This window comes from Rhinoderma darwinii, chromosome 9 (assembly GCF_050947455.1).
Source record: "Rhinoderma darwinii isolate aRhiDar2 chromosome 9, aRhiDar2.hap1, whole genome shotgun sequence".
NCBI classification, from domain to species: domain Eukaryota; kingdom Metazoa; phylum Chordata; class Amphibia; order Anura; family Rhinodermatidae; genus Rhinoderma; species Rhinoderma darwinii.
This window is the reverse complement of record NC_134695.1, coordinates 1862840-1890049: the sequence shown is the minus strand read 5'-3', so window position 1 is coordinate 1890049 and position 27210 is coordinate 1862840. Positions and strand designations below refer to the sequence as shown.

The 27210-nt window shown below is 42.7% G+C and overlaps 1 protein-coding gene across 1 annotated transcript in view; it reads left to right on the top strand.

Moving 5' to 3' along the window:
* Window positions 1-27210, top strand: part of POLA2 (DNA polymerase alpha 2, accessory subunit) — a 73244-nt gene that overhangs the window by 22738 nt on the left and 23296 nt on the right. The window contains exons 6-10 of the mRNA XM_075837181.1: window positions 13272-13381; window positions 16177-16373; window positions 17078-17166; window positions 18743-18898; window positions 21182-21244. Of these exons, the coding sequence (XP_075693296.1) occupies window positions 13272-13381; window positions 16177-16373; window positions 17078-17166; window positions 18743-18898; window positions 21182-21244 (615 nt within the window). The remainder of the gene's footprint in view (window positions 1-13271; window positions 13382-16176; window positions 16374-17077; window positions 17167-18742; window positions 18899-21181; window positions 21245-27210) is intronic.

Here is a 27210-nt window from a genome sequence, read left to right as displayed (position 1 = left end):
CTCATCTAGAATATGCAGTTCAGTTCTGGGCTCCAGTTCATAGAAAGGATGCCCTGGAGTTGGAAAAAATACAAAGAAGAGCAACGAAGCTAATAAGGGGCATGGAGAATTTAAGTTATGAGGAAAGATTGAAAGAATTAAACCTATTTAGCCTTGAAAAAAGACGACTAAGGGGGGACATGATTAACTTATATAAATATATTAATGGCACATACAAAAAATATGGTGATATCCTGTTCCTTGTAAAACCCCCTCAAAAAACAAGGGGGCACTCCCTCCGTCTGGAGAAAAAAAGGTTCAAGCTGCAGAGGCGACAAGGCTTCTTTACAGTGAGAACTGTGAATTTATGGAATAGCCTACCGCAGGAGCTGGTCACAGCAGGGACAGTAGATGGCTTTAAAAAAGGGTTAGATAATTTCCTAGAACAAAAAAATATTAGCTCCTATGTGTAGAAATTTTTCCTTCCCTTTTCCCTTCCCTTGGTTGAACTTGATGGACATGTGTCTTTTTTCAGCCGTACTAACTATGTAACTATGTAACTATGTGCATTTTTCTAAATTTAAATGTATCTGCTTGTAAGACAGATAGTAATACCACACACAATAATTACTAATTAACATTTCCCATATGTCTACTTTATGTTGGCATCGTTTTTTGAACATCCTTTTATTTTTCCCTATAAGTCACCCAATTTTAAAAAAGTTTCTTAACCCTTAAAGGTGTTTCACAGAAATTAAATCAAAGTAGAGGGGAAATGTATTTTTTGTTGGAAAATACATTTTAATCAATTTTTCTTCTGTAATACAAAAGGTTTTACCAGAGAAACGCAACTCAATATTTATTGCCCAGATTCTGCGATTTTTAGAAATGTCCCACATGTGGCTCTAGTGCGGTAATGGACTGAAGAACCGGCCTCCAAAGCAAAGGCGCACCTAGAGGATTTTGGGGTCTCCTTTTTATTAGAATATATTTTAGGGGACTTCCGGAGGCGGGGCATTCTGAGTGGCCGCATCTTACCTCGGCTCCGTGTGCTGAGCAGGGAATCCAGCTGCAATCGCTGCCATCGGAGGCTCGCTGTCCTCCTTCTTGTGGTGGGTTCGCAGGACACCCTCCCCTGCACCGTCGGAGCTGCGCATTTGCTCCGGGAGTCATCTGTGTCTCCAGTGAGACGCGCCGCCCTAGTGATCGTCTGCCATCTTGGGGCCTACTGCTCTGCCACGAGTGGGGTCGGCCGGGTGGTTGCGCCGGAGCTGCTGCCTTCCATCTCCCCTCGGGGAGGGTCTCGGAGCCCCTGTACTGCCTCCCGGGGACGTTTTCTTGCCAGTGAGGACTGCTGGCGTCGCGCACCTGTCCTCCACGTGGAGTCGTCGGTCATCTTGGGACCTGCCATCCTGCCTCATCCGGAGCCGGCTGGCCACTGCTGCTGGCCTTGAGGCTGTTGAAGGGTCTCCCCACTGCACCTGGGATCCCCGGCTGCCTCGCGGAGGGGGACTGTGAGGTGAACATCATCCCCACTCACAGGGGACGCTGGAGGGAGCTGAAAAACCCTTGCCTGGCTCTCTAAGGGGGAAGATCTGAGTGACCTGGCCCCTACCTAATCATCAGGAGGTTGGCTGCCATTTTGAGTGCTTTTCGTCTTCATCTTTCAAAGTAAAGCACCCAGACCGGAGATGTCTCCTGGTACTGAGTGAGTACAGTGTATCCCCTTTCAAGGACTGAGTATAATCTTCTGCTGAGTACAGGGGCCACGTAGAGACCTGTTGCGTGCACATTTTGAACTCTGCTTGTTTCAATCCTGGGCTGCACGCTTGTAATCTGGCATAAATGCGGTCTGGATAACTACATTGCCTGTTGTACTGGCCTGACTGCTCATACTTCACTATCATCTGGCTTCAGTAATAGTTGAATGCTTGTGATGTTGCTGCCATCTAGTGGTCGTCCTAGTCCTATTTGTTGCACCATTTATTTATTTTTGTTCTATAAATTGCAGATTCTGATAAAATGCTAATGCCGTAACCCTGAAATGTAGGAGACGACCCGCCTGACCTAATCCCAGCCCTTCCATCTCTCTTCCTGTCTTGATAATGGACAAATTTCTTCATAGACACGCTCAGCCTCCACGTCTTACTAGGCAATCTCAAGGGACCAACTCTAAAATAGAAGCAATGACGAAGGGAAAAGCCGGTAAAGACAAACAGGGGCCTAGACCTCCTCAGACTCCGTCTGCATCACTGTCCGGTCCTCATTCACCGGAACTTCTCCAAAACTGGAGACCTCACTCCACCAAACCTATCGCCAGCTGACAGAAGAGGTGTCTCGCTTAATGATGCCTTTATTTGACAAGAGACTGGATCTGATCCATATCTCCATTAACTGCGCAAGATTACCGCAAACGCACGCACGCACGCACAAATATAGCAGATCTGCAAAATCGTGTGCTGGCATGCGACACTACGGCTCAACATCAAAGTGCAGGAGAGAGAGAGAGAGAGAGAGAGAGAGAGAGAGATCTCTGTCTGTAGTGCTTCTAGACAGGCCAGGAACTTGCAGGTCAGGGGATCTAAACTCGTTATTTTCCAGGACGTCTTAGCAGTCTCGTTGAAACGAAAGGCTTTCACGCCTATATGCCGTCATCTACACGAGAAGGGAATACGTTTCCAACTTCTGTACGCAGTTAAACTCAAGGTGACTGAAAATGGCCAAACCAACACTACAAGGATCCTAGAGCAGCCCGACGTCAATTCTTCAGAGATGTCCCTGCCTGACCTGTCAAATTTGGGGACTCTTCTACCTCATGTTTTTCAGTGCCTTTCCGCATGTTGCGTACTTGCACTGTAGCGCTGCTATTGTTTTCTTTTACTATGCCTTGCATTGCTAATTTTTGTTATGTGGTGCACATATTGTTCACTTTATTTACCTATGTTTTTTCCTTAACTCAGGTTTTTTCCTACCCCCTTCTTCCCTGGACATGTGTTTATCCTCCTAGGTCGCTACACCGTGGGATCTACTGCTTGCTGGGACAGTGGATCACGATTTTTGTAACGCTTCACACTTCTAACTCTAAGATCCTCCCTACTGGGATAGGATGAGTACCATTTACAGCACTATAGACACACCAGTCGCCAGGCCTACGAATGGTCAGCTGGAATGTTGGCGGCCTAAATACTGTGGTCAAGCGTAAAAAGGTCGTAACGCACTTAAAGCGACTGAGACCCCATGTCATTTTCTTACAGGAGACACACTGGCGCGAGGGCGCTGGGGGTTCACTGAAGGCCCCATGGTTGGGTTACTGTTACACGGCCTCCAACACTTCTAAATCTAGGGGGGTGGCGACTCTCTTTCATAAATCTTTGGGCCTGACTGTTCACGATACATTCTCAGACCCGGGGGGACATTTCCTGTACATCGACGCTACTATTAACACGTACAGATGTAGCTTGGTTAACATATATGCACCCGTGTACCCTAACGCAAACTTTTACTCCTCTCTCTTCACTTTTCTACTACAGAGACAAACACACACTCTGATCTTGGGAGGCGACTTTAATCTCACCTTGAACTCAGACATTGACCGGTCCAAACCGACCACACAGGACCGCACGGGGGCCTCTGTACTCCTTACACTCATGGAACACTCATCCTTGTGTGATTCCTGGCGTGTAACCCACACCTCCTCTCGAGAATATACATATTTTTCGCATGTTCACAACACTCACTCTAGAATTTATTATTTTCTTATACCGGATTCCCTCTTTCCATCACTCACCTCGGTAGACCTGACGCCCATATGTATATCAGATCACGCTCCAGTATGCATGGAATTTACCACGGGCACACCAAAGTCCTATAGTTGTAACTGCCGGTTCCCTTCCTATCCGTTGACCTCTGAGGATTTCCGCAAATATCTGACAGTCCACTGGTCTCATTACGTAGATGACAATATTGCCCACTTAGATTATACGGCCCTTTTTTGGTCCACATCTAAGGCGGTTATGAGAGGACACATCATTCCTTATGTTAATTTTAAACTAAGGGAATATCGTAAGAAATTTCACTCCTTGAATACAGACCTTATCAAGGCTCATAAATTATTGGTGGAATCTTGTACTCCTGAAGCTAAAACAGCATATCTAGCAACTAAGTCTCTATTGGAGACCTACCTACAGGGTCAGGCTAGATGGGGTGTGGATCTGACTAGTAACAGATATTTCAGATGGGGTAATAGTGTCGGCTCTCTGCTGGCAAAGATTCACAGACCTAAGCGCTTGAATCACAACATTGTGAAATTAGTGGATCCAGAGTCTCGCTCTGAGATTCTGGACTCTGATCTTGTCCGACGGGAGTTCGTGAACTATTTTGCTGACTTTTATCGAACGACAACATATGATCAGGAGGAAACTAAATCCTTTCTATCCAAGCTTCATCTGCCCAAACTGACTGAAGACCATAGAACAGTGTTAAATAATGATATCACGGAGGCGGAGGTTGCTTTAGCAATCTCTAACCTACCCAATAATAAAATGCCGGGTCCTGACGGCCTATTGGCGGAATATTACAAACTTTTGCCAGAAATTGTACCGACCCTGACGAGGACCTTACAAACCATATGTAGTGGGTAGATCGACATGCCTAACTTTCATGAGTTCAGGACTATATTGCTATTAGACAAGACAGTCTCATATGAATGTCAGGGTGGGAAACGAGTAACAACCACCCACTACATTTATGGAGATAAAGACTCCAAATCATTAATATATAAACAAGAGAAACAAAAAGTCCATAATTATCAAAAGATGTTTGGAAACGTGTAGAAAATCTTTATTATAAGTCAAAAACATGAGAATCTAAAACAAGTCTTTATAACTGGATCACAGTATGATACAATATATCAAAAATACATGTAAACAATATATAGTATACCAAGAAACACATCTATGTTTTATCTTAAACCAGGGAGATATGTAAAATAGAAAGTATATGTCAGGTGAAGTAAGCGATGAAGTGAGAGCTTACACCCAATAAGCATATCCAACGTAGTGGGTATCTAAATAACCTGACATGACCTCCATGGTGTGCTTACCCATATCTCCGTAGTGTAGTGGTATGACCCAGAAGATAAGGTAGCGCCCCGACGCGCGTTTCGCGTGTAGCTTTTTCAAGGGGTGCCATTCTTATGTCCGTGCCTAGTTTAAGTAGTAAACCCTGGTAATCATGTGGTCTGTTGTGAGCCGGTCCGTGCCGGTCATCTCGGCGCATGTGCGTGATTTTGAAAGACAGAGCGAGATCCCCATCGTCGGGCGTCATCGCCCATCAGCGCATGCACGAATCCCAGGACGCGTCACCACGGAGACAGCGCATGCGCATAGAGCGGTAATTGACGGCCGACGGAGGAAGTCTGCATCCCTCGTCACTGCTCAAGCGCAGGACGTGAGTATAAGTCAAATGTATCCCTATTTAGTTAGATAATAGTTTGAAGAAGTATGTCAAAGAATGAAAATAAATAAAAACTTGCAATGTAATATGTGAATTTTTAATGGACTGTGTATAGGTGCTCTCTTGTGGATATTTTTGAGAATGACCCACGACAAAAATGAATTATAATAAATATATTAATTCATTAAATACAGTGACGGGTATAGAAAAAAATAATTTTCTTGTACATATATATGACAATACAATACGGTGCTTCCACATAAATATACAAATTTATTTATCAATATAAATAAAAATATACATGAATATAAATATACAAATAAAAAATAAAAATAAAGTGATTAAGGCGTACGTTAGTACGCAGTAAACAATAATGTATGATAAAGTGTTAAGGTGCCAAAAAAAAAAGGAAGGCACTAAAAAAGAATAGAGTATATTGATAAAAAATATTTTAAGAAAAATGTTTAGCATAAAAATAATCAAGTGTATTATATAAAATAATATCCACAATAATGAATTACAGCCACTATTATAAATAACATATTTAACAAAATCAGAATATTCATGATATAGTAAGGAATACTCAATAGAAAAACGAGAATACAATATAATCATCGTCCTGTTCTTTTATGACTCCTCCATGAATCAATATTAGTTGTTAGCATATGTTCATGAAGGCCAGACAAAGATATAAAGATATCATGTCGGGAAAAAGATCCAAATCTAGGCATAGACATAAATAAAAACAAAAGCACTTTATTATCACTATAAAAAGACAATTAAAAGAATAAAAAAGGTAGAGACATTAAAGGAATGCCGCAAAGCTTAATTTCTCGTTTAGACCCCATGGGGCCATAGAACCCAAAGTCGTGATCCATCTACATTCCCTTTGGGCTAATAGTGTCTTTGCATCTCCACCTCTGACACCACAGTGCACCCTATCAATTCCTCTAACTCTGAAGCTTTTGGGGTCTCCCCCCTGGCATAATTTAAAATGTTTGCGAATAGTTTTTATAAGAGTTAGGTCCTCGATTCCTTTAGCAGCCTTTATGTCCCTAACGTGTTCCCGAACTCGAATTCTTAGTTGTCTACTTGTTAGACCAACATAGATCTTGGAACTACAACAAGTGGCATAGTACACCACAAACGTGGTGCTACATGATATGTATTCCAAGATCTTAAAAGTTCGTTCACCTCCTGCCGATTCGAAAGTCGTTGCTCGAACAATGTTGGCACAGGCCACACAATCACCACAGGGATAGCAGCCCTGGGTGGGGCCTCTGGATGAAAAGGGACCGATTTGCTTTGGGACGTAGTGACTTTTAATTAGGATATCTTTTAGATTCTTGCATCTCCTTGCTGTCATCTGGGGATTTACTGATAGAGTTTTCGCAAACGCCTGTTCTGTTTGTAATATAGGCCAATGCTTTTTCAGGATTGCCCTCATCGCTTGCCATTGAGTATTAAAAGTTGATATGAATCTAACCACATTGTTATCATTCAGTTACCTCTCAGCCTTTGCTGGATGTAACAGGACTTTCCTACCAGTATTTTTGGCTCGTCTGTAGCCATTTTTAATACTTCTTTGACTGTACCCTCTTTCCTGAAATCTAGATTGTAGGTCTCTAGCTTGAGTCTCAAATTTTGCGTCTGATGAACAGATCCGCCTCATCCTAAGGAACTATCCAACTGGGACAGCCTTAAAAGTAGAATGTATGTGTGCCGACGTAGCATGTAACAACGAATTCGTAGATGTCTCCTTTCTAAACACATCCGTCTGTAGCACCCCATCGGTATCTACTTCGATGGATATGTCCAGAAAGTTGACTTTGTGTTTGTCGGCAACATACGTGAGTTTAATATTGCGTTCATTGATATTTAATTCCTGCATGAACTGCGAAAGTTGTATCTCAGTCCCCTGCCAGATAATCAATAGATCGTCAATATAACGTAACCAACACTGCACATGGTCCACGGCATGGGCGCCGTCACCATGCAGAACCTGCCTCTACCAAGCTCCGAGAAACAGATTCGCCTATGACAGCGCGCACGCCGCCCCCATGGCAGTGCCTTGTTTCTGCAAATAAAACACATCCCTAAGCACAAACAAATTGTGAGTCAGAATGTATTCCAGCAGTTCCACAAGTAAATTATATTGCTTCCCAAACCTGATAGGAGGAAAGGAGAGTTGGATCCCTATCGCCCGATTTTCCCTTTTAAACCAAGACAACAAAGATTCTGGCCGACCGTCTCGAAACCATGCTTGGACCAATTATTGCCCCAACCCAGTTGGGTTTCTTGAGGAATAGACATTCCACTAAAGGTATTCGCCAGGCGGTAGCAGCCACGGTGCCTGCCCTAGACCCCTCCTCCCCAGTGACCATGGTGTTGGGACTTGATGCGGAAAAGGCGTTTGACTCTGTCTCATGGCCATTTCTCACAGCGGTGTTGCAGTCCCGGGACTTCGGAGACCGCTTTCTAATTTTCGTTTCACACTTACAGGCCTGCTCTATCACATCCCTTACCATTAATGGGCTTAACTCGCCCCCTATCTCCATTTTCAGGGGTACGCGTCAGGGGTGCCCTCTCTCACCGTTACTTTTTAACTTGTCCCTAGATCCCTTTCTCCGTCATCTCCAGTCCCTAGCATGTTTTCAAGCATACACATTGGAGATTCTCACATTAAATTATCGGCATTTGCAGATGATATTTTGCTGTTCATATCTAACCCTGCCTCTACATTACAACCAATCCTCCAGGATATCTCAATTTATGGCACCTTGTCAGGTTTTAAGATCAATCTACAAAAATCAGAAGCCCTAATTCTCAAGGGTCCCTCCTGGCCACTCTGGTCTTCGACGCATGCATTTAAATGGAACTCTGATTACATTCCCTATTTGGGGGTACGCATCACGAGACAACATTCACGTTTATATCAACGATACCTTAATTCCTTTGTTGCATGTTTGGAATCCCAACTCGTGGCTTGGAGGCACTTTGGCCCTACCCAAAAATGAGAGCGTAATTTATTAAAAATGGTTGTCTTCCCTAAATTGTTATACTTACTACAATCCTTGCCTATATACTTGAGACCAGTGGACGTTAGGCGGCTGAATACTCTCTTTCGAGGCTTCATTTGGAACCAGAAGAGACCAAGAGTGAGTTTATGCATATTGCAACAACGCCATGAACATGGTGGGGTTAATTTTCCCCAGATTCACGTATACAATATGGCAGCTCAACTGTGAGTGATTGGGAATTGGATAACCGGTAGCTCCTGCTTTTCTGATTCGACATTAGCTCTACAATTTTCCAGACCCATTTCCTTAACATGCCTTCTACACACTCCCTACTCTGCTCTATCGCCTGATCAACGGTCTAATCCCCTAATCATGTCCTCCTGGAAGAGATGGACCAAGGTCAGACAGCATTTAGGATTAAATCCTAGATTTTCCCTACTCCTTCCTTGGATCCATAACTTTGACTTCCAAAATGCCAATCCCCATATGGTCTTTCGTGGATGGGCTCGGAGGGGGTTGACCTGTATTAGTGATAATTAACATGCTCACTCGTTGTCCCTACTCATTTAATGAACTACGTATTCAATTTGATTTTTTGGGCCAACACCCATTTTACTACATGCAGGCCTGTAGCTATGTTCATAAGGTCATTAGACATTTACAAGATCAAGACTGGGATGACTTCTTCTGTCACTTAACTCCATCTCACCAATGCCGAAAGAGACTAATCACTACCTACTATAATGTTTTAAGACTGCCATTGGACTACACTATATCGCGATCGAGTGTATCTTACTGGGTTGAACACTTAGATCACATCACTCATGACGATATCCTATCATCTGTAACTACGGCTGCCAAAAACCTCCCGTCAGCCATGTACTGGGTGATGTCTTTTAAGATAGCTCGTAGGTCTTACGTGTCCCCATTATAGGGGCTTTCTCATGGGTAACTCCTCTGACCATTCGTGTTTAAAGTGTGGAGCACCGCACGCAGACTTATTACATTGCCTCTGGTTATGCCCAACTATTGTTGACTTTTGGCGAAAGATTCAATATTTTGTGTCAAACACCCTGTCCATACAATGCCCCTCAACCCAAAAGTGGGGTCTCTTTGGGATCCTACCACCCTCCATGCTCTTTATCCCGAAACATCACAAAAAACTGTAATACTATGTCTCTGCGGCTGCTAGGAAGGCGATTCTCCAGGTTTGGATAACTAACACCCCCCCCCCCCCCACATACATCGTATTTTCCTAGAAAATCTATCTTACCTTTTCCGAATGGATTGGGTGGAAACCTCCCTTCGGAAAGAGCACAAAACTGAGGGTTTTTTTTAAGTTGTGGGAGAATTTTATACCTCTCTTACCACTTCACATTAAACAAAAGCTAACCGCATGCACGCACAACTTGGTATCTGGAGCATCAGCTGTCTGGTGTGACACCAATCATGATATGATTCCTCAAGCATCCGCGTGGAACCGTGGTACTGCTGGGGGATACACGTGTCCATCCCTTCCCCCCCCCCCCCTCCCCCTTCTATCCTTCCCTTCCCCTTTTCTTTTATGGTTTGTCTAATGTGTTACATGTCCTGTGATTTGATACTTTTTCCCTTTTGTCTTTGGAGTAAAATCTCTGATTCTGTCCCTGTTCCAACGAGGACCCTTTGAAATAATTTATATGACTTGAAGGTTATATTTTATGCAACATAATGATATTAGTGTTCAGAGATGCTATTGCCATGGGACATGTTGTTGAATTGTTGAATTTTTGTTCATTTGTCTGTAATGATTGGAAAAATAAAAATACATATATTTAAAAAAAAAGAATCTATTTTAGGCACCATAACAGGTTTGAAGAGGTCTTTTGGTGCCAAAATAGTGGAAACACCCCTAAAAAGACACAATTTGGCAAACTACACCCCTCAAGGAATTCATCAAGGGCTATAGTGAACATTTTAACCCCACAGGTTTTTTGCTGAAGTTAGTAGAATTGGTCCGTAAAAATGAAAATCTAAATTTTTCCCAATAAAACTTAGAAATGATCAATTTATACGAGGAATAAAGAAGAAAAAGCACCCCAAGATTTGTAAAGCAATTTCTCCTCATTACGACAATACTTCATACCCCATATGTGGTAATAAACGGCTGTTTGGACACATAGCGGGGCTCAGAAGGGAAGGAGCAATATTTGGCTTTTGGAGCTTAAGTTTACTCAATTGGTTTTCGGGTGTCATGTCGCATTTGCAAAGCCCCTGAGGGACCAAAACAGCCCTAAAAAGAATTTGTCTAGTGGTATAGTGAGCATTTTGATCCCATAGGTTTTTTTGCTGAATTTAGCGTAGTTAGGCCATCAAAACTTCTATTGTTTTTATTGTGTGTTTTTTTTTTTAATGTTTTACGGTGTTTGCACAATGAAATTGCGGTTTTAAAAAAATTATTTCGTTTTTGTGTCGCCAAATTCTAAGAGCCACAACTTTTTTTTTTTTTTCTATCAGGAAAGCTGTGTGAGGGCTTGTTTTTTGTGGAACAAACTAGTTTTTATTGGTCCAAATTTTGGGTACATGCAACTTTTTGATCCCTATTGATGCAATTATTTTGGAGCTGAAGTGACTAAAAGTAGCGATTCTGGTATAAATGTTTTTTGTTTTTTTTTTATGTCGGTCACCGTGCGGGATAAATGACATTATATTTTTATAGTTCAGGCTGTTAGGGACTCGGCGATACAAATTATGCATAGTTTTTTTTTTTTTTCTAATAATAAAGGACTTTACAAGAGAAAAAGGGCGATTTTTTTTTTTTTTTTTTTTTTTTTTTTTTTTTTTTTTATTATTTTGACATTTTAGTTTTGTACGTTTTTTTTTTAAATTTATTTTTTTAAGTCCCACTAGGGACTTGAAGATCCAATTGTTGGATCGTTGTTATAATACTTATGTATTGCAGGGTATTATACCTGTCCGTTTCACACTGGCAGGACCTAATCGCCTACCATAGATGCCATAGCAATCGGCCCCCGCAATCGCGTAGCGGGGGGCCGATGTTGCTATAACAACTTAAATGCGGTGGTCACTATTGACTGCCACATTTAAGGGGTTAATCGGTTCAGATCACCACTGTGATCCGACCCGATGTTTTCCCCCATTACTAAGGCTGTTAGTAGCAGCCTGTACTGGGAGATGCCGGGCTGAGGGGAGCGCCTGTGTGCTCGGTTAGGAGCACACGTAGATTAATGGGCTGCAGGCACAAGGACCAGTGCTGCAGCCCGTTAATCTACGTGGGATGGTCGGGAAGGGGTTAAAGTAGGTCAACACATTTTTCTTTACTTTTGCAGAACACTAAACCCACTCTTGTTACTAGCAATATTGCCTGTTAAGTAAGGTCTTCTGTGAATTAACCCGTTAGTGACCGGCCCATAGTTTTTCTACGTCGGTCACTAACGGGCCTTATTCCGATGCAATAGACTTTTTACGTCGCGGCATCGGAATAAGTAAACAGAGCAGGGAGCTGTCAAATCTCCCTGCTCTCAGCTGCCAGAGGCAGCTGAGGGCTGGGGGCGTCCCTGCTCGACCGGGTGAGATCGATATAAGTATCGATCTCACCCGTTTAACCCCTCAGATGCGGTGCTGTATTCACCGTGCACCGCATCGGAGTGGTTTTGGAGAAAGGGAGGGAGCTCCCTCTCATCAAACGGACACCCAGCGATAAGATCGCCGAGTGTCTGTTTCTCCATGGCAGCCGGGGGCCTAATAAAGGCCCCCAGGTCTGCCTGTGGTGAATGCCTGCTATGTCATGCCGGAGGCATGACCTAGCAGATGGCTGTCCGTTTTACACGGACAGGCATAATACACTGCAATACAGAAGTATTGCAGTGTATTATAAATGCGATCGGAGGATCGCATAGTGAAGTCCCCTAGTGGGACTAGTAAAAAAGTTTAATAAAAAGTGGAAAATAAAAAATGAAAAACCCACTTTTTCCCCTTACAAACTGCTTTATTATTAACAAACAAAATAAAGTAAAAAAGTTACACATTTGGTATCGCTGCGTCCGTAACGACCCCGACTATAAACTTATTACATCATTTAACCCGCACGGTGAACGTTGTAAAAAAAAATAAACATGCAAAAATTGCTGTTTTCTTTGAATCCAGCCTTAAAAAAAAATATGATAAAAAGTGATCAAAAAGTCGCATCTACTCCAAAATGGTACCGATAAAAACTACAAGTCGTCCCGCAAAAAAAAAGCCCTTCTACAATTGCATCGGCGAAAAAATAATTTCGTTACGGCTCTTCAAATATGGAGACACAAAAACAAATAATTTTGAAAAACATACAAAATCTATACTAAATTGGTATCGTTGCAATCGCAACAACCCGTTGAATAAAGTTATTGTGTTATTAATACCACACGGTAAACGGCGTAAATTTAGGATGCAAAAAACTGTGGCGAAATTGCTGTTTTTTTTTTCTAAAAAAAAAAAGTTTATAAATTCTATGTACCCCAAAATGGTGCTATTAAAAATTACAACTTGTCCCGCAAAAAACAAGACCTTATACAGCTATGTCGACGCAAAAATAAAAAGTGTATAGCTCTTTGAATGAGACGATGGAAAAATGTAAAAAATGGCTTGGTCATTAACGTCTAAAATAGGCTGGTCATTAAGGGGTTAATGTTTTCATATTTCTAGTGTTTTGTTTGGTTTTGTTTTTTATTTTTCTTCATGTACTTTTGCTGGGTGTTTTTAAAAAAAATAAAATAAAATTTGCTCTGATAGAACAAATTTCAGTCATAGACCTTAAATTGTCTTCATTGTTTCCCCTAGGGATCCCAGAAACGGAATTTATCAACGCCTGAGAATCCACAGTCTAAGCGCGTTCCTTCCATAAACCGAAGCCCCCATCTTCTCTTTTCCCCAGCCAGCTTCTCACCCAGGTATATCTTTTTATTGTTTAAACCTGACAAGTCTGAGAACTGTCCCTTTTTTACAGTAAGAATGGCTCAAGAATTTCATTTGCTGCAAAGATGTTTGGCATGGGGCAGCCAAAGCAGTCAACTTATCTTGGTCAGAATAAAGATTATAGAATGCTTTATCCACTCCTATGCCAAGTTTCTTTGACTTGCCTTCTATTTTTAAAGGGTTTCATAGAATTAAAGTTGGGAAGTTGGTGAAGTCTATAATGTTGAACTTGTACTGCTTTCTAGAAAGGTGTCCCCCCCCCCCCCCCCCCCAAGTGGCCATTAACATTCACATAGGCAAGAAGCCAAGCATACCATCGCTGCCTTGCGTTTTTTGTTTTTTTTGTTCTCGTGTTTGTATAATGGTTAGAAGATATTTTTGAGAAGATAAGAAATAAGATCTTGGAGAATATCCTAAGCCACTCCAAAAAAAATCCAACTGCGTTTCTGTTCATCCTTCCACGGAGAAGACCACTCGATGCTATAGGTCTGGAATGATAAGCTGACCGATCAAGACCCTTTGCTCTTAACCCCTAGACACACCACGACGCAACTGTACGTCCGTGTGGCAGTGTCTTAGCGCACAGGGACGTACAGTTACTGCGTAGTTCCCGGTGCACACTGTCGGCGAAGCGGGAGGCCAGCTGTCCCTGACATCTGACACTCCACTGTATGCCGATCAGCGGCTTATTTCCGCTGATTTCGGCAATTAACCCCTTAATTGCGGTGATCGATTGCAATCACCGCATTCAGGGGTTTCTAGCACATCGGCAGACCTTTTCTAGCACATCGGCAGACCTCACAATGAAATCGTGAGGTTTGCAGATGGCTAGCATGGTGTCTGTGACAGTGTCGGTGACCGTGTGCATCGGGAACCGGGAGGACAGCTGACACTCCACTGTTGCCGATCAGCGGCTCATTGCCGCTGATTTTGGCAATTAACCCGTTACATGCGGGGCTCGATTGCGATCTCCGCATGTAGGGGGTTTGTAGCACATCAGCAGCCCCCATGCAATTGTGGGGGTTGCTGATGCTTGTGATGGCACCCGGGGGCCAGACAACGGCCCCCGGGTCTGCCATGTATTCAAGCCTATGAGGATCAGCCTCTGGCTGGTCCTCGTAGACTAACTGTCAGAGTGACTGTGACGTCACAGTGACAGTTGGAATACGTTACACTACTTAGGCAATGTAATGTATTCTAGCAGCGATCAAAGCTGCAGGTAAAAGAAGAAAGTGTAAAGAAAAAAGTTAAAAAAAAGTTTGTTCAAAATGTTTTACAAAAGTGTAAAAAGAAAAGATTTTTTTTCCCTATAATAAGTCTCTTATTATAGGGAAAAAATAAAACCGTTAAAAAACAGTACACATATTTGGCATCACCACGTTCATAACGACCTAATCTATAAAACGATAATGTTATTTTAACCGCACGGTGAACGCCGCAAAAAAAACAAACTAAAAACAGTGCCAGAATCACTATTTTTTAGTCACCACCCCTCCCAAAATATAGAATAAAAAGTGATAAAAAATTCACATGTACCCGAAAATAGTACCAATAAAAACTACAACCCGTCCCGCAAAAAACAAGCCCTTACACCGCTTTTTGACTGAAAAATAAAAAAGTTACGGCTCAGAATATGGTGACAGAAAATACATTATTTTATAAAGAAGTGTTTTTATTGCGCAAACGCTGCAAAACATAAAAAAACTATATACATATGGTATCGCCGTAATCGTACCGACCCGCAGAATAAAGTAAAATTGTCATTTATAGCGCATTATGAACGCCGTAAGAAATAAAGAATTTAAAACGCCAAAATCACTGTTTTTGGTCACCAAAGCTCTAAATAAAATATAATAAAAAGCTTACATGTACCAATAAAAACTACAGCTCGTCCTGCCAAACATAAGCCCTCACACCGCTCAATTCATGGAAAAATAAAAAAGTTATGGCGTTTGGAAGGCGAAAGTAATTAGTAGTGATATTTTGCAACAAAGTTTTTTTTAAAGTGGCGCATGTGCTGTAATAAATTTGTCTCAACATATGCCAACAAATTAGCTTCAACTTAGACGGTAACTAAAATTATATTCCTTTCGATACAAGTTAAAGCTGGACTAATTTATTAAAACGTTTTGTGACAAATATATGACAGCATGTGCCGTGTTTTGATACATTTGTCGCAACATACAATGCTACCACTGACGTTCACACTTTTTCACCGTTTTGCCTTGACTTTCGAGAGACGTCGTGGGGCCCTAGCCTTGTGATGCATCGTTTCTAATGGAGATGTTTTATTTTACACACAGGTCTAAAAAAAACGCCAATTCGAAATATTTGTAAATGTTTGCCCCATGACTTTCACTATTATCACTATAGTTAGGTATTCATTCTTCATAATCTGCTAAGTGTGTCAGTTCTTAGGGGTGGTCATACAATTTTCACAAGAAATCTCTCACTCCTAATGCCATTGTCACAGCACAAGGGTGTGTTTCAAAAATATATCGCCTTAAACCTAGTCTTTATATTTAATGGTGAGTGTTTCTGTAGGTAGGCAGAAGCTATAGACCCGGTTTCCTGACTGCAGCTGCTATTGGGTAGAAATGAACGCTTAAGACATTAAAATATGTAATATCATGGAGGAGTTTTATCAGGGGTGTCGGATGCATGAATTTATGAGTCAGCAATTTCCCAAAAATGTATTGAGCAGCATAAAATATCTGGTACAACTTGCTACACGTGTTAGAGACACTTCTAATTGCCCTTACTGCATTAGTGCCACCCCATCACAGAAGTATATCTCTCGCTCAAACCGTGGTGAAGTGGTAACTTCTTTTGGAGAAGTACAAGGAACATCATGGAGTGGTGGAAATGGCAAGTATAGTAAAGTTGAACCCATAACCCTACAAGAGGAGGAATCACTGAGTAAATCGTACAAGTACATGTTTCAGAAGTTGACAGACATCCGAGATGGTAAGTGTTAAGAGTTGGGAATAAGTTATTCATTTCCACAAATCAAGAGTCTGCATCTTGGTCTATTCACTTCTAAGTTGGAGGCTCTATTAGGAGCCTCCGTCGCATATTCGGTCATATTTGTTAAAAAGAATAACGCAACATGTCGCGCTTTTTTTTCCTGTCAAAACGACGGACACCATGACGGAACCCATTTCATTGTTTTGCTCCTATGACGGAGCAGAGCAACGGAATTCAAGAGCGGGATGTGAACGAGGCCTTATAGTTTGGTATGAGCCTTGCTGTAGACTTTAGATTGTCTGCAGACATTGGTCTGTCACAACAGCATGTTATTTTAGTGTGCGGAGATCTGCATTGGCAGAAGTGCAGTAATGTGGCATCCATGTGGATCCCTACTTTATCTCTGTATGACTGATTTCAAAGCGAGGGTTTTTTTTTCTGTCGAGTGTATAAGCACAGATAAAAAAATAATTGTCGTGTCTCATCAGACACTGTATTATAGAGAGATTCTCACCTAGAAGCATTGCTTCTAACTTCATAACACGGCACTATGAGGCAGCACACGGCGTGCCTAGATCTCTGTAGTACGACGCCCCAGGGTACTCAATGTATCACCGCACAGCGTCCTGCACACCGTTCTGCCATGTACATTAGGCATTCCATATAAGTAAAGATCTGTCACTCACCATCTTTCTCCAATCTAGCTGTAGGCAGTAAAATAGAAGAGCTCGGTGAAGCCCTAAAGAATCATTTTCATATTGAAGAATTTACATCTGTCTCTTTTCCAGCTCAAGTAAGTTCGTCTGGCTGCATTACATACCGAATACAACTAAACCATTTCAAGTTTGCTAATCTGCACACAGCTGAGTTTCGCGTACTAGAAAGTAGAGTTGCACGATGCATCGAAAATTTTTATACTGTTTCTATGTCTTGCACCCTCAAACAGTTCAATGCTGTTAATTTATGTATTTCGATACTAAGCTGTACTAACTCGGCTACATCGGCTTTCCGAAAAAAGCTGAACAAACGAAGCGGCTAAGCGATTGGTGGGGGTTTCAGTGCTCGGACCCCCTCCAATCAAATTTATGACATTTCAGAAGTTTGTTGAGCGTTTAGTTACACTTTAAAGTTTAAAAATAAAAAATGTTAAATAAAAGCAACAAATTAAAATAAGTCTCAATACATAAAATACACCCATTCTGTATCGTCGCGACCGTAATAACAAATTTATAGCATCATTTATATTGTTTTACGCTGTTAAAAAATAAAATCTGCTTTTTCACTTATTAATGTGAGGCACGTGGTGTTATGAATTTAGTGCCTCACATTAATAGTAATTAACCCCATCATGTACATCACACATTAACCCAATGTTGTCCATTATGACTGAGGAACATGATGGGGTTAATTACTATTAATGTGAGGCACATGGAGGTATAAAATTCATCACACCTCGCGCCTCACATCAGAAAGTGGAAGAACTTTTTTTAAATTATTAGGGTATGTTTACACAGCCTATTTTCGGGCTGTAAACGCCCGAAAAACTGATGAAAAATCGGAAGCGGAACGCCTCCAAACATCTGCCCACTGATTGCAATGGGAAAACGGCGTTCTGTTCCGACGGGCCGTTTTTTTACACGGCCGTCATTAAAAACGGCCACGAAAAAGCAGTGCATGTTACTACTTCAGCCGTTTTTGGAGCCGTTTTTCATAGACTCTATAGAAAAAGCTCCAAAAACGGCTGTAAAAACCGCGAGTGGCTTAAAAAACAGCTGAAAAACAGGAGCTGTTTTCCCTTGAAAACAGCTCCTGTATTTTCAGACGTTTTCGAGTTTGTGTGTGTGCGCACATACCCTTTTTGTAGGCAAAGTTGCTGAGGCTTTTGGTGCATTTTTTTTGTAAATTTATCAGTTATAATTTACTAGCGGAAACTCAAGATAAATTGACATGCTGTGGATTCGAAAATATGCACCGTGGATCAATTTACGTGCGGAAAAATTCTGCAATTTGTAGATGAAAATCTGCACGTAATACGCATCGTGTGCATTTGGCCTAAGGTGCAAGTTTAGAGGTTTCAATAGTAAAGGTAAGCTGTGTCTGACTTTCTATTCTTTTTTACTTGGGCTCTTGGGTTTTTGACATGAAGAAAAAAACTGCAGTGAACAGATATTCGATTAAAAAAAACGAAATGTATTGTTTTTTTTTTTGTATATTTAATATACATTTGTGGCTTTGAGCTGCATCACAATGCTAATTTTTTAACCGTACTAGCCTTGATGTTAGTGAGATGTACAATGCCTTTGCTACCTAATGTAATGTGTTTTCTAACTTTATAAACAATTAGCCTGGGTGTTTTTTGTTTCTGTTAGGAGATGGTGACCGTGCTTGGGCAGGTTGGCTGTGACAGCAATGGGAGGTTGAACTCCAAATCTGTTGTTCTTGAGGGAGAACGGGAGTATTCATCAGGAATGCAGGTTCCAGTGGACTTGTCAGAGTTGAAAGAATATTCACTGTTTCCTGGACAGGTATTGATCTAAAATTCTGCAATCGTGACGCTGTAAAAACTTGTTATCAGCAGTCCAATCTGTAAATTGAAATGCTGTTCTTTGCAACATTTGCACAAGACCTTGCTGCCTACTGCAGGACTCTTGCGAGAGCCATCGGTAAGCAACAGTGACACTCATCGTTGGGTGGATGATCCCGATGCAAATATCCATCCTCAGGGACAACTGTTTTCAACCACTAATCGTTTGTTGGTGGTTTAAAAAGTTCCATGAAAAGGGCGCCTTAATAATGGAATATGCATTCTTCCTCTAGGCCCTGCATATGTGCCAACATGGCAATCTCGCTAGTCTGCCCTATGATGACTGTAGTGGATTCTGTCCTTTTCTTAATCTGCTCTCTGAAGGTATATTTCTGATTTAAACAGATTACACCCCAAAAATTGGTGATATATATATTTTGATAGACACCCTTAGGGCTTAGGCTTATTCAGACAAACGTGATATACGTCCATGCAACGCGCGTGATTTTCACGCGCCTCACACGGATCTATATTAGTCTATGGGGCAGTGCAGACTCTCAGTGATTTTTGCGCAGCGTGAGTCCGCTGCGGAAAACTCACGACATGTCCGTTCTTTGTGCATATTTCGCGTATCACGCACCCATTGAAGTCAATGGGTGCGTGAAAATCACACGCACCACACGGAAGCACTTCCGTGGGAGGTGCGTGATTCGCACAACAGCAGTAAAACTATGAATGTAAACCGAAAAGCACCAGGTGCTTTTCTGTTTACAAACATCCAAACGGAGTGTCATAATGATGGCGGCTGCGCGAAAATCACATAGCCACGCATCATACGGTGATGACACACGGAGCTGTTGTTAAGTACCTTTTGCGCGCACAAAACACACACGCTCGTGTAAATCCAGCCTTAAGGAAATTCAGGTAAATGAGAGTTGTTACTTTGTTATAGTCTCTTAAAGGGCTTTTCCCATCAGACATTTATGACATATCCACAGCCCCTCTAAACACCGTTCTACCTCTTTCTGCTCCCTCTGACCCCCCGGTCACTTCCTGACTAAATGGTCGGGAGTTCCGAAAACAGCGTAGTTCAGCGAGCTACGCTGTTTTCGTAACTACCGTTCAGTTTTATGGGACTTACGGAAAAAGCGTAGCTCAGCGAGCTATCCCGATTTCTTCTTCATGGTCGGAAATCTCCTCCTTCAGCCGCAACGCAGAACAGTTCTTAGGGGGCTCCGTTCTAGAGATAGGTGTGGGTCCCACCTCTGGGACCCGCACCTATCTGAGATTTATGACATATCCTGTGGATATGTCATAAATGTCTGGGAAAACCCTTTTAATGTAAATTTTCCATAACTTTCACTTCCAGGCGTAGTGGGGGTTCAGAACAATCAGATTCAGCTTAGTCAGGTAGCCGTATCATCTGCTTTAAAGGAGGATTGAACAATGGTGGAACCCCTAATAAATATTCATGAACAGCCATTTTGTCAAGATGCAGAGAGAAAATTCAGGACAGCTGCAGTGTAAGGACGCTTTTACAAAGGAAGATTTTCTTCCCGGTAAACAAGCGCCGATCGACACTACAGCATGTCAATCGGCACTCCATTGCTCCATATAAATGGAGCAATAATCGGAATGTATGGGGACGAACAATCGTTAATAAGTAATGGGTAATAATCAGGAGCGAGCATTTTAAAGTATGTTCAGTCGCCTGATCATTGGCCCATGTAAAAGGCATTAAGTTTCTGTAAGATAATTAGTCACATTGAATATATTTACCATATGATTTTACAATTGCTTCAAAGACATAGAAAAGGAGCATTTTGGTGCCAGACACTCTGTAAGGAAAATCTTTCTGTAATGATGAACTTGGGATGGCAACGTATAAGATGCCTGTGCATACTAAGACAATTGGTATCTGACACAAATAAGACAAATTCGTACAATATTCTTAGTTTACAAAGTCCGTAGAAAATGAATTTCACCCATTGTTCTATAAATCAATAAACCTGCAGTTTAATCATGTTGACCCAACATACCTGTAGAAAGCTAGAGATCATATAATGCTTTCCTACTTTACGTAAGCAGGACAGTAAATGTTAAACATTGGCCACTTTTGTTTGTTTGCAGACAAATAGAGAAATTTCTGGGTCATTTTTATCTATTAATATATTTGTTTACAACCCCATTCAGAAAGTCAAATGGCAAATAATACGACTGTTCTTCATCATCCATGCATTCGTCTGGACTGGCAGCATCTGTAGGCCTGTTTTCTCTGTTTCAGGTTGTAGTAATGGAAGGGACCAACAGCACTGGAAGAAAATTTGTTGCTTCAAAACTGTATGAGGTTTGTACATACAATGATTTTCATATTTGTAGATTTACTGTTGCCCTGACTGTATTTTTTTTATTTTTATACTTTGGTCTGGAAATTGGGATTGCTGACACTAAAAAGAATTTTAGTGGCTAATTGATCATGAATTATCTGACTCCTGCAGTATATACCCCTCTTACATGCATTGCGTCGGTCAGTCTTAGCTGAGTGTCTGTAGGAGGCAGACCCACCTACTGGTACAACAGGCTGTCTTTGCTTTCTTTGTATTAGTTTATTTTTTTTCTCTTTTAATTCTTCCTACGGGGAAACGGGCGAAGCTGTCCTCCCCTACTTTCCCCAACATCTGGCGGTTGCTAGACTAGAGCGCAAGCTCCTCTGTCGCCCACCAGCCAAAAAGGTTGTTCCTTTTTTATCCTTACCTGTGTCCCACCTCACCACAGCTAATGCAAAGGGGGAACTACCCTAATGGTCCTACATTTTTGTGGATCAAGTGGACTTCAGGACATGTATTACCTCTTCACAGTCCCCTCTTCCTTCCATCCCTCTAACTGGGCTCCTCCTCATTTGTTACTGAGGAACGTGGTGACCCTTATGCTGATAGGTCAGACACCAGAGGAGAATCCTCCCGACAGGTACCTTATTTAGTTCACTTTGCCTATTTCATATGTGGCCAACCTACTCCTCTGTGCGATGCATGCCGGCCTTCAGGACAAGCATCTGTGGATGCCCACCCTGTTGCCTGACCATTTCAGCCACCCCCAACATTTCCCATGCCTATTGCTGAACAGTTTTTACCGTAATGGGCTCATTCCCTTTCCGGGGTAGTCTGAGACCTCTCTAATGTCACCCAGTGCATGATGGGTGTCTTGGTCCGCACTGTCTCACGCGTCTGTATCCCCAGCCTCGTGAGTCCCACTCCCCCCAGAGGAGCAATCTGCAGCTTCTTCCCCTCATAGGGAGCCTTTGTCTGAGGGAGAAATTTCGGATTCCAATTCAGAACTGGATAAAGAGCAATCCTCTACGTTGGACAGTCTCATCACTGCGATCAGAGACACCTTTACATTATACGCATGCTGACCAGTCTCCCCAATGGAGACTGTCACTTTTCTCCATCCCAAACGATTTTACAAGTCTTTCCCCTCTCACATGGAGTTTGAAAAGGTAGTCTCCAAGGAATGGAAACACCCTGAAAGGAATTTTGGCCAGACCTGTCGCCTGGGTCTGATGTATGCTTTTCTGGAGGATATTTCCTCTAACTGGACAATATCTCTCTGTGGAACCTCCTGTCTCTCGTGGCCAAAACCACTATTCCTATGGCTGATTGCCTCATTCCGCGATCCCTTGGACCGCAGCTTAGAGTCCTTCTTTTAGGTCCTCTTTTTTGAAGGCTTGGCCTTGCGGCCGATCTTTCTTCTGCATGCGTCAGCAGAGCCTCTACTGAATGGGCTCACGAACACGGCCTCCCTTCTGCGGTGCCCTCTAAAATATGGTGGCTTTCCCTCAACAGCTGTCTAATGCTACAAAAGACCTGTGCGAAGTCTCCCTGAATGCAGGTCGCCTTGAGGTTCGCACCTCTCCCTCCATTATTGCCGGACGGCAAGGCTTAAATGCTGGTCTGCCGACACTGCTTCTAAACACTCCTTGACTGGCTTTCCTTTCGCTAGCTCCCGTACTCTTTGGAGCCCACCCGGATGAAATTCTCATGGAAGCAACATGTGGAATTATTCCCAGATATGTGACATTTGGATGTAGATTTGACACATTATGGTGCCTTGGTGCTACATCCCCCCCCCCCTTTTCCTTTTGTGCATATCACGCAACCATGTAGTGTGACAATCACTCAACTCTGTTTTCATGTGGATGTGCACTCCACCTCAAAGTAGTTTCCCCAACTGATCCACAGGTGTCACTACAACAAACTGCTCTTTCCCTGTTCACATTATGCAGTTTTTGGTTGCGGCATTTGCTGACAAACATTATATTGATTTTATATTACTAAGCTTTAACCAGCTATAGGTGTTTTATTCAATGTACTATTTCTACAGCTGTAATATCCCTGTAATATGTATTTAGATTTTATAAAATTACTTTATAAGTTCATATTATAGCTGTTGGCAGGGATGTAAGGGATTAATAGTGGAATGTTCACATATACCCTCCCCCCACACACCTTGCTCCAACTCTCTTTACATGTGCTCTTGTTTTTTACACTGGGATTGGTGCTGATCCACTTGAAACGGTAAGTTTCTCTGACCAGGTGCTATGACTAAGAACGCAGTTGGTGTTTGAAACGCATAAGCGTACTGGTCCTCTTATCTTTATGTGCTGGGTGAATTTTTTGTGTTTATACAATAAAGTCCTCAGATTTCTTCATGAAGTGCTGGATCCAAATTTTTTTTATTTTTTATTTTTGCTGGAAAAAGAGCTCACCTGCATCAAACTAAGGCTCATCGTGCTCCCAGAAAACCTGGACTTTGTTTTCATTCCTTTCACAGATTCCTCGTAGCACAGGCATCCCACTAGGACTGCGCTGACTGACCTTCACTCAAGCACCTGCCCTCAAGCCACAGCCTGCAGTGGGTAAGACGAGTTCCACCTAAAGGTGCACCCTCCCGTTCGTCCTGTTGACGGCCCTGCAGGTTTTCACAAAAATAATTTCTGTGGTGATGACGCGTTTTTCCAGGAAGATTTCAGTTGTCCCCTATCTGGATTATATGGTCATGTCCCTGTCCTGGGAGGACAATCTGGCCAATCTAGCTATCTCGGATGGATTGTCAGCCAGTCCAAGTCCTGTCTGACTCCATGTTGGAGACTTATTTTTCTGGGGATGGTATACGACACCCGATTCAGCTCTGATGTCTTTTCCTCTGGAGAAACTGTCCACCCTGCAGGAGCACTCCTACCAACGCTTTTGTATGAAGGGTTTGGGCACCATGTTGGCTACCATCGAAGTCATTCCCTTTGCCTAGTTTGAGAATCGTCTGCTTCAGTGGACCCTTTCTCCGGATTCTTTGTACCGCCAAATCTTGCTTCACGCGACCGTCCATCGGGCTCTCCTCCCCGGCAATCCCTCTGGGGGCCTCTCTCTTCTTCCTCTCTGCTGGCAGGTCTTCTCATGGACACCAGCCTTCTGGAATTTCATAGCCCAAGGACTCTGGTCCCGCCAGAAAGACAGTCTTCCCATCAACATTCTGGAACTGAGGAGGGCCCCCACCCCATTCTAGAGATATCCTGTCCTTAGATGCCGCCAAAGCCTTTGATAGTCTGGTGTTTGGGGTACCTGTAGGCAGTGCTAGGGAGGTTTGGGTCTGGGCAGAATTTCATTAAATGGGTGCAACTATTATATCATGAACGGTTTGCTAGAATACGGGCTGAGTGCTATCTGAGTCATTCCCATTGGCAGGAGGGACACCTCAGGGGTGCCCACTTTCCCCCGCTGCTGATCGCTTTGGCGATAGAGCCTCTGGCGAATATGATGAAACATCACCCATTCGTACATGGTTTTAGATATGGAACTGTGGATGAACGTATAGCCGTATACGTGGATGATGTTCATAGGAAATGTTGAGCGGTCTCTGCCTGAGATTCTAGATACTCTTGGAAGTTTTGGCAGATCTTCGGGGCTGACTATTAATTGGACGAAGTCTATGCCGTTAACCACGTTACCGGTACCGGTGGTACTGGCAATCCCTTGTGTGCAAGAATTTATGTATCTAGGAATTAGGGAGTCCGCTAGAGTGCAAGATTTCATAACTCCTAAATGTTCAACCCCTGCTGGATAAAATAAAAACTGAAATACAAGTTTTGCTTTAGCTACCCTCGTCGGTCCTGGGACGTGCGAATCTGATAAAAATGGTCCTTATGCCTCAGATTCTCTACGTTATACATAAAGCCCTGGTGTGGTTACCTAAATACTGGTTTAGGAGGATTCGTAATTTGTTTAGAGATTTAGTATGGAAAAGGGGGATCCCTAGAATTACACAGGAAAAATTGCAGTTGCCTAAAGAACAAGACGGGCTTGCATTGCCGAATGCATGGGTGTAATTTTTGGCGGCCCATTTACAGCACTTCAGAGGATGGAAAGATAGAGATCGCTGGGACTGTAGTGGGCGGTTGCTATACTATTTAGGTCAACAAACTGGTATGATGGAGGTGCTGGAATCCTATAAATTCAAAAGAGGCTGGGGGTAAACTGACTTTGCTACTCATGCATACAATTTGGTGGGAAAGTGAAATGTTCCTGGGATTGAAGGATGCTCAAACTATATACCCACATGGAACAACCTGTACCTCTGGGAATTTAACACCTTTTGAGGGCTTTCAGGATTGGGAGCAGGATGGAGTTAGGTATGTGAGTCACTTGTATAATGATGGTGACTTCAAATCCTTCCAAAAACTGAAAGACGACTTTGATATTCGTAACTGATCGTTCTATCAATATTTACAAATGCGGCCCAAGCACAGGTTAGAATGGTAGATCTGAGATGTCCCAGCTCGGGCATGCTGGAATATGTTTTGGGAGCAGAAACTACTAAAGGTCTTATCTCACTTGTATACACACAAATGCTCTCGGTGCACCTGGGGTTTCCAATGGGGAACATAAAAGGCAAATGGGAACGAGATGTGGGGCCTCACTCCTGAAGAATGGGAGGCGGCAACTGCCTCTCTGCAGTTGGTATCTCTCAATGTAGCGCACTGGTGCTCGCAATTGTTCTTGATACATAGAGGGCACCGAAGCTGCTTTTGGCAAATGCATATCAGACAGTCTGGAGTGCCCTAGGTGCTCCACTAAAATCACGCTAAAACACATGTTCTGGGATTTTGCGGTGCTAGATGGTTATTGGCTAGCAGTAAGAGACTTAATTAAGAGGGCATTTGGGATAACTATACCGATGTGTGGGAGGAGCAGGTGGAGACATGGCTGAAACTCAGGCTATTGGTAAAGCTTTGTATCATGTGCTAAAATTGATAGCTAAATATTGGATACAGCGAGATCCCCGTGGACTACCCGAACTTATATGAATAATACAATCTCCTTGGAAAGGCGAGTATACCTCAAACGTGGGGCGACCAAAAGTTTGAGTGGCAGTGGGGGAAGTGGCTGAATTATCCTGGGCTGGCTCCACAGGAACTAACGAAACATCGGCTGGTGATAGGCACTTCATAACTGGCATTTGATAGGAGTGGTATACGGATGTAATAGGGTCATAGAACTGCGGTTGGTCGAGAGGGATGGGTTGGGGTGGATAGTTGGAGGAATGGAAAATGTTTTACCTGTAACAGTTTGTACATGTATGGCTTCTTGTTTACATGCCTTACTGTATTAGAGGACTGTGGATGTATTAGCTGTACTATTTCCAGTGGTAATTGAATAAAAGTTGACAGAAAAAAAACCACAAAACATTCTGGAACGAAGGGCTATATTCCTCTGTCTGTCACTGGAAGCTTCTTCTGGCCACCACCCCAGTCCGAGTCCAGACTTAACCCTTTAATTGTGGAAGGTGTAATACAAAATTTACATGTGGCCAGTCTTCCCCATTCTGCCCTCAGTGCCTGAAACCAAGGACCTCACATGATGCGCACCCCCTGAAGGTCAGGTCTTATGTGACATTTCCAGACTCCCAAACCATTCGAGTAGGCTGTAATACTGTCAACCGCTGCTACAAGTGTGTCAACAGTACCAAGCAGTGAAAAGAATGAAGGGAAGCAGCGCTCAGCTGATTGGCAGGGATGCCGAAAGTTGGACCCCCACCGACAAGATATTTCTAGCTTATCCTGAGGACATGCCATCCATTGTCTCTCTGGATAACTTCTTTAATTCTCCTGCCTTCTCTGATTCGTCAGGAGTTGATCTAGTGGGAGACCTCAACGGCATCACGCGAGGATGGTTCTTCCTTCTCCTCCTGTGGCTTGTCTTCTCAATGGTTTCCATTTTGTCTGGATTGGTTGCTGTTTTTGGCCTCCCATGATCCAGGGCA